The following is an 8,083-nucleotide window of genomic DNA, read 5'->3' on the forward strand; positions in this document are numbered from 1 at the left end:
CCTTTGTGGACCCATGCCAACTGGACAGTGTAATTCCAGCTCAGCTGGTAAAATCTGTGCCCTGGGACCACCAATATGTGCAAGGTCCAGAGCTGACGTCTTTGGCTTGACCTCTGGCAGCTAAAGGATTGCATGCAGCAGAATATATCCCCACTCTTCTGAGGATGGGCTCTTAGATGCTTCTTCACCTCATCTTGGGCTCTGTCCAGCTCTTTTGCCCCCACTCTGATTATTTATAGTAATCCTCGGGAATTATAGCTCAGCTTGTCACTGTTAAGTGTTCCTTAACCCTTTGGTGCTATAAGTTTGCTACTTCCTACTTCTAAAATAGCAACATGAAAATCTTCTGTGACAGCATAAAAATCCCCATCTCTTTCCTTCCTCCAACTGTAGCCTTGTTATACCCAGAGGGAGAACTGGGCATCCCTTCTAGCTGAAACATCCTCTTTCCAAGCTGAGATATTTTTTTCCCAAGCTGTTACCTCATCCCAGCCTGGGGCAGACTTTCCAGAGAACAACCCAGAATTGGTGTCTGGGACAGCAAGGTTGAAGGGAAAGCTCCTGTTTAAGGAGCTGCTGAACTTCTTCATGGCCTGGATGTCATTGCCTCCTGGGTGTCTGTAATAGGCAGGTGGCTGTGGGCTGTTTGCATATGTTTTAGCATGCAGAGCAATTACCAGCCCACTCCTTGTTGTCTCTTCTCCCTTAGGCTAAACTTGGGAACAGTTCTGTGAGCCCCAACGTGGGGCATCTTATACTGAAATACCTGTGCCCAGCTGTCCGGGACATCCTGAGTGATGGGCTCAAGGCCTACGTCCTGGATATGATCATTGGCCAGAGGAGGAACATCCCCTGGAGCGTGGTGGAAGCATCCACACAACTGGGTAAAAAAAAAGAATGACAAAAAAAAAATAAATTCCTTTCCAGTCTTTGAGTTTCCAGGTTGTTTCTAAAACTTTGTCTTTAGCCTTGCACAGCTACAGGTGTAAGGCAGAGCTATCCAGCGTGTAAGAAAATTTGCACACACTACTTGTTGACCTCAACTATGCCCATGGCACCCACACCCTCTGATAGTATCAGTCTGCACCCTGGATTTTGGCACTGGCTGCCATGTAGGAAGATTCCTTTCTGAAGTTAGAGATGGCAGGTTCACACTGATTTCCATATCATGAAGAGCTTACCCGCAGGGCTGGGAAGCATCCTGCCCTGTTTGTAGCAGATCTCCAAGTTATAATCTGTGCCCCACCTCCACAGTTTTCTTTTTGCCTGTTGATTCTGATCTAAGGGCCATGATTATAGCTGAAATGTGGGAGATGTTCCTGGAGCACTTCCATCCATTCAAACTCTCCCAAAGTTTTGGAGTGAAGGCCTTAGAAAGACCCATCTCCTTTATAGAGCTGGGATGTTGGAATGGAGAGTACTTATCCTGGTGACTGGTAAAGGGCTGTCAGTCTTTGCATAAATGCTGCACCTCATGATGCTCTTTTGGCTTTGTTGACCAAAACAAATCTTAATGTTTCCTTTTTTTATCATAGGCCCGTCTACCAAGTTGCTGCACAGCCTCTATAGCAAGATCAGCCAGTACACGGAGCTTACCAACCACACCATGAGGTTCAATGCATTCATCTTTGGCCTCCTCAAGTAAGCAGACTCCTGGGCTGACTGCATGGCACTAAGAGGGGCTGGCAGCAAGTGCTGCTCCTTGGCTGCTAGCAGGCAGAGTTGCCAATGAAAAGATTAAGGGAACCAGGGAAGCAGCTCTCCAAGCTGTAGATGAGAAAAGTTAGAAGCTGTGAACTCCAGAGGGAACTCCAAAGAGATTAAAACTTAGCCTAATTAGGCCGAGGCTGAGATGGGCTGGCCCACCGAGTTAACACTGTCAGCTTGTTCTGGCCCCAAAAGGTTAGGTGCAAAGAGTCTGTCTGTCATGCTTCACATAAAGATAAACATAACATATGCATAAATTGATTCTGAAAATCCCTATGTCACTGCATCCTGCTGAAACCACTGGTATGGGACTCAAGTCTGATCCTTCTAGACTGGATGAGGAGTGTACGCATAACACTCAGTTTTAAATAGAAAAGGTCAGTGGAATCCCATCTCTGTGCCTGTGAGGTGGCAAAGCGGTGTGGAAACTTTCTGGAAGCCTGGCTGTTAGGTGTTACGGTTGCACAGTGTGCAGGTGGGTCCTTGACAGGCTGGGTGGTCAGTGAGTGCTGATCAAAGTGAGTCCCATTTCTGTAGGACTTAATGTTCCCAGGGCTATGCTGTGTAAATGCCTTTTTCCAGCCACACTTGTAGAACAGTGGGGATGAAGGAGATGAGTTGATTTTTGATTTTTTGAGCCTTCCCTGACTGTGTGCTCTTCCTACAGTATCCGGTCATTGGAGTTCTGGTTCAACCACCTCTACAACCATGAAGGTAAGAGTCTGTGCGCTGCAGGAAGGACCAAATTCTGCACATCATTCAGCAGAGACCTAAGCTCTGTGTCATGTTTGTCTCCTGCTGGTCCCTCAGCCCATGCTGGTACCTCCTGCTCTGAGCTGAAGGATTATACTGTGTACAGTCCAGTGTAGATGTTGCTGGAAGGCTGCCTAGATAAAGGGAGGGAAGTGGAAGTCAAAGCTCCATGCAGATTCCTCCACCTGAGCTGTGGAGAATGTGGTGGCTGTGTCCTTCCCTGATGCAGCTGGTACACAGGGCTATCACCTACAATACAGATTGCTCAGTGTACTCCCAAGAGATCAGTCTAGCCCTACCAAGTGTCTGTATCCCTTGCCCAGTGCCTGAGAGCTTTGTAGGGCTGGGGATGCAAGCACTTACCTGAAACCCCTCAAGCATGGGAAATAGAAACGAAAGCCTTCTGTCAAACAAGAACCAGTTTTTCCTTCATGTATTTGTTGTCAGGGAGGTATTTTTGTTTTGTTTTGTTTCGTTTTTGTGGTTTTTTTCCGACCAGAAGTGTTTTGAAGTGTGTAGATAACCCAACTGCCTGATGCCTAGAAGCATAACTAAGTGCTAAGTGCACAGTGAGGCATGTCAAACACTTGACATGCTGAATTCCCTGAGAGCACTGATGGCTCAGTGCATGCTCAGCCCAGGCATTAATTCCAGCCCAGCATTTTCTGGCAGTTTTGGGGGCTGCCAGCAGACATTGTTCAGCTCTGTGTGTGCAGTCAGTGCTTCTCTTTGGATCGGTACTTTTTGTACTGAGCTGTGTAACAAGAGAAAGTGCTCTGGTTTTCTGGAGCAGAATACTACCCTTGCAAATCTTCTGAGTTAGTCTGGTTCGAGCCACAGTAAGAGCTGAAATGTGAGGTAGGGCTGCCAGGTTGCTGAAGGCTAGGCACAGGGTGTGCAGATAAGCTGCAAGTCCTGTCTGCAGTGCACATTTGTTGTCTCACTGCAAGCAAATGTACACAAATCTTGTGCCAAACTGTCTCTAGGAATGATGGCTGATAGTAAAGCTAATGGCAGGGCAGTGTGGAAACAGCCAAAAGAAGTGTAGGATGATTGCCGCAGATATAAATACCAGTCCATTTTCTGTTAAGATCCACAGCTGAGCCTTGCTAGATCCCTGGAAAGGCTGTGTTCTGCTGTCCCCAGCACCGCTCTCCCTGTTGGTACTGGACCACATCTGCAATTTCTGTTTCATATCCAGGAGGTGGGACAAGAGAATCTTAGTGTGCCGACTTGGTGCTTTTTGTTTGCACCCTACTCTGATGGCATGGTTGTTCCAGTGGCTCACCTGGCAGGCAGGTACTGGCTGCAGGAAGCAGGAACATTGACCAGTTTGCCCCGTGCTCCCTGACCCAGTATTGAGCCTCATGCTGCAGGCACAGCTGTGATCAGAAACCAGCGCTCAGCTCCTTTGCCCAGTAGCTTCTAGGTGGCTTGGCAGAGTCTGAAGGGCCTCTTGTCTAATCAGTGTCTCTTGCCCCACAGATATCATCCTGGCACACTACCAACCAGTGGGCTTCTTATGCCTGTCTCATAGTGTGTGCCAGCCTCTTTTTGAGGAGCTTCTGCTCCTGCTGCAGCCCCTCTCACTGCTGCCCTTCAACCTGGACCTCCTTTTTGAGCACCACCTGATGCAGATGGGCAAAGAGCAGCAGCAGCAAAAGGAGCTGCTGCGTGTGAAGCAGGACCTGCTGCTTTCTGCACACTCCACCCTGCAGCTGATGAGGACACGGGGCAGCAGCGAGGATCCCGACGGCTGCAGCACTGCCCCTGAAACATGCAAAGTGGGTGGCAGAGATGGCGGCATATCTCCAGGCCGCAGCCCTGAGCAAACTGCAAGTGAGAGGGTCAAGGGAGTGGGGGCCTCCTGCGGAGATGGAGACAGAGAGGAAGAACGGAGGAAGGTGCGAGAGAGCACGTGGGAGGGGAAGAAGGACAAGCAGGCAGGCTGGTGGTACCAGCTCATGCAGAGCTCACAGATTTATATTGAAGGCTCGACTGAAGGCTCGAAGTTTATTCGTTATGAAAAGAAGAAGGCTTTGAGTGGTGTGCCCAGTTCGGCTGAGTCCCATGAGACACCACCCCCACGTGAAGGGGTAGTGGAGGGAGCAGAAGCATGCCACATTGCTGAGGGCAGCTTGGAGGAGAAGCCCAAGGCTGCCATCAGGCCAAGTCCTGAAACTGTGGAAGACCCCCTGGAGAAGCACCAGCATGTGTCAGGCAGTGAAGAGGTCAAGGAACGGAGCTGGCCCTTCTGGATGGGCAGCCCCCCAGACTCGGTGGTTACAGAGCTGAAGCGCAGCAAGGAGAAAGAGATGGGGTCTCAGCTAAAAGTGGGAGCAACAGCAGCAGCCCCCCAAGAAGAGAGCAATGCCAGTGCATCAGAGGGCAGCCAGCCCATCAAGTGGGGACACTTGTTTGGGTCCAGGAAGGTGCAGAAAGAGCCCAGGCAACCTAACAGGTAGGAATACAGGTGGCTTGGTACTGGGGGGGCTGGTTAAGCTGGAACTGCAGCAGTGTGGTTGGGAGTCAGCCAAATGGCCTGCTGCTAGGCTACACTGTGGTGACACATCAAAGGTAGTATGTGAATAAAGAGATCTGTAACGCCTGGTATGTCTGGAGGTTGCTGGGTCTCCTGGAAAGCCTGGGGACTGCAATGTATGTTGTGTGTGATCCAGATCCCTAAGGCATGACATTACCATGAGACACTAGCTTCCTCACCACAGCCTGCTTCTGTCTCATCCTTGCAGGTTGCCCTCTGGCTGGCTGAGCCTGGACAAGTCTGTGTTCCAACTGGTGGCCCAGGTTGGAGCAAGCATGTGGCGAGAAACAGCCCCTGAGCCAGAACCTCCTCAACCAGAGCCTCCTGAAGTGTCACCTGCACCTCAGCCAGCCCGGGGACTGTGTGCCAACCCTCCCTGGTGAGTGGTGGCGTGTGTCTGGGGATGTAATGGGGTGAAGTTGTCACAGCTCTGCCTATTGTGGCGGAGGGGAGGGAGGCAGGGGATGTTTCTGACCCCACTGTGGTCCCTGGACTCCAGTGGGGTGAGCATGCTGTGAGGATCTCACCCTTTCTCCCTTCCTCTTGCCCACAGTGAGGTGAAAGCTCTTTGCCATCACATTGCCACCGAGGAAGGACAGCTGAGCTTCAAAAAAGGGGATATCCTGCAGGTCATCTCCAAGGTGGATGGTGACTGGCTGCAGTGCAGTCTCGGCTCCGAGAAGGGACTCGTGCCCATCATGTACGTGACCCACCCGGAGGACGAGGACTATTGACATGGCTGAGGCCAAGCACAGTACCGTGGGCTGCTGAGGCTCCTCTAGGGATGCCCAGAGAAGCAAACACAGCTTCTTGCTAGTTTCTTACCTTTCTTGCCATTACAGAATACAGTAACCATAGGTGGTTCCTTCTTGCTCCTCCTTGTGCAGCTGCCAAAGGCCAAACTGGCCCATGGAGCCTTCTGCAAGCTGTACCTCGTATTGCCAGGCATTGCCGTGCATGCAGCCACACCAGGGACCGTTAGAGCCCCCTCCACCCCACGCCATCTCCAGCACCCATAGGTGATGGGTTTGTATGTAGCAGGAATCGAAACAATCCCTGCCAGAGCAGCACTGGCTCAGTTTCACGCTGCAGGGTGCAGGAGAATGGCCCCTCCCGAGGGTGGCCGTGCAGCCTCCAGCACCCTGATGTTACTGGGGTGGGAGCACCATGCACTGCCAATGCTGCCCGGCCTCGGCCTTGGGAGGGAAGGGGTGTGTGTGTGTGTGTGTGCAGAGCGAGGGTGTGTGGTGTTGTGAGGAAGGCACGTGGATGTTCGGTGTGATGTAGGTCCAGGTGAGGTAGTGCCACCCTGTGCAGAGATAGGTGATGTGGGGATGTGCCCTCCATGCTGAGCAGGTCGCCTTGGATGCCCTGGGGTGCTCAGTGGAGGGAAGGTGGGAGGGGAGGGAAGGGGGGTGAGGGCAGGGTCCCTGACAGGGCTAGGGATGGGATGCTTTTGGGGTTTGGGGGCCGAGCTCCCAGCAGGAACAGTGGGGGAGATGGGGATAGGAAATGCTCCCCGTGATGTGAGTTTGGGGGATAAGTGTTGTGCGCGAACACAAGGGGCTGCTGGGAGTCCAGGGCTCTTCAGCAGAGGCAATGTCAGTCAGTCCCTGCCTTGCCATGCTCTTGGGGTGGTGTGGGGATCCTCACCTGCCACTGGGTGGGTGACAGTGTTAGCGAAAGTCCGTGCCAGTATTTGGTGCCTTGGCCAGGCAGATGCTGCTCATGGTGTCTTGCCTGGGCTGGCTTCCCTGTGGCGAGGGGCCCTGGTCTTGCAAGGTTACCTCCTGCTTGTACATCGCTTAGCGGACGTTGCACCATATTTAATTTGTATTTCCCTGTTAGAACAAGGTGTCTCGCCTTTATTTATTTCTTTATTTATGATGCATATTAATTAAAAGGTGCTGATTGAGCTCCCTTGTTTTGCAGCCTTGTTATTTCGCCCTGTCTTCAAGAAGGGAATGAGGGATACCTATATTTTGTCCTGTCTCCAGCCGCAGCCAAACACCTGACCTTGAGAATAAGAAACATTGTTCCCCTAGGAGACAGGTCACTGTCCGAGGCTGGTGTGCCTTCCTCCTCCTACCTATATACCCAAGGGTGGCGATGCAGCTGGATGCCCCCTCCAGTACAGGGGGTCCTTATCCTGGCAGCACAAGTGATTCATCTGTGGTTGGTGGGAGCTTCAGCCACGGGGCTGAGCAATAGCTGGGACTTTTGTTCCTTATATAGCTTCCTTGTGCTCAGCCTGCAGTGTGGGCAGAGAGCATCACAGCTGTAAGGGCAAAGAGAGGGCAGATGGCAGCCCTCCTCATGCAGGTTGGGGCCAGCGAGCAGCACGCTGTAGTGCTGGGGATTGGGGTGTCTCTATGGCCATGCTTCCCTGTGCTGGGCTGTTCACCTGTAAGGCCATGGCTGGGCAGGTTTATGATGGATCCCGCATGCATCATGAGAACTGAAGCTCCTTCCCAGCCCAACACCCTGAGATCTGGGGTTTGTGCAGGATGAAAACCAGCAGCAGAGCCCTGTGGGAATGGGCAGGGGTGGATGGGCTGAGAATGCCCCCAGCCGGTGGGTCAGCCTCTCCCTGAGAGCACTCTGCAAGGAATCCTGCAAGGAAGATGGGGAGCTGAGCTCTGTGCTGGGCTGGGCTCTGCTCTCCACTGAGAGCTGCCCAGCAGTGTGGTCTGTGCCCCTGACACTGCATCATCTCAGTGTTTGAAAAGTCCAGTGGCTTCTTGCTCAGCTTCAGAAAGGGGAAATGCATGCAGTGAGGAAACTGGCAAAATCTCTCTAAAAGGAAGCAGTGTGGTTACACATTGTCCAGCAGCCTACAGAAATGTAGGGCAGCCTTTCCAAGTTCCTGGTAGCAAAAGGCAGAGGGGAGCCAGCAGGACGGTCTGCCAGGGCCAGAGGCTGTTCAAAACAGCTCTTCTAAGAGCTGAGGTCACAGCCAGGTGGCACAAAATAGCATCAAGCAGATAGGACATAAAAGCTCAGTAAGATAATAGAGCAAGGAGCCTGCAGTAGCAGCCAGCAGTCCTTTAGCAGACACTCTGAGATCTGTAAATCTGCCCC

General features: G+C 52.1%; 1 protein-coding gene across 8 annotated transcripts in view; it reads left to right on the plus strand.

Annotated features, from left to right (window-relative positions):
* Nucleotides 1-6,918, plus strand: part of RUSC2 (RUN and SH3 domain containing 2) — a 51,444-nt gene extending 44,526 nt beyond the window's left edge. For 5 of the 8 annotated variants that reach the window (XM_015848387.2, XM_015848383.2, XM_015848385.2 and 2 more), the window contains 6 exons: nucleotides 710-884; nucleotides 1,536-1,641; nucleotides 2,375-2,421; nucleotides 3,946-4,921; nucleotides 5,211-5,381; nucleotides 5,556-5,736. In XM_015848387.2, coding sequence (XP_015703873.1) covers nucleotides 710-884; nucleotides 1,536-1,641; nucleotides 2,375-2,421; nucleotides 3,946-4,921; nucleotides 5,211-5,381; nucleotides 5,556-5,736 — 1,656 coding nt within the window. Of the gene's footprint in view, nucleotides 1-709; nucleotides 885-1,535; nucleotides 1,642-2,374; nucleotides 2,422-3,945; nucleotides 4,922-5,210; nucleotides 5,382-5,555 lie in introns of all 8 variants that reach the window. The other 3 variants (XM_032441263.1, XM_032441264.1, XM_015848391.1) reach the window with 1 other exon arrangement.
* The last annotated feature ends 1,165 nt before the right edge of the window (nucleotides 6,919-8,083 follow it).

Source organism: Coturnix japonica, chromosome Z (assembly GCF_001577835.2).
Source record: "Coturnix japonica isolate 7356 chromosome Z, Coturnix japonica 2.1, whole genome shotgun sequence".
Classification (NCBI taxonomy): Eukaryota; Metazoa; Chordata; class Aves; order Galliformes; family Phasianidae; genus Coturnix; species Coturnix japonica.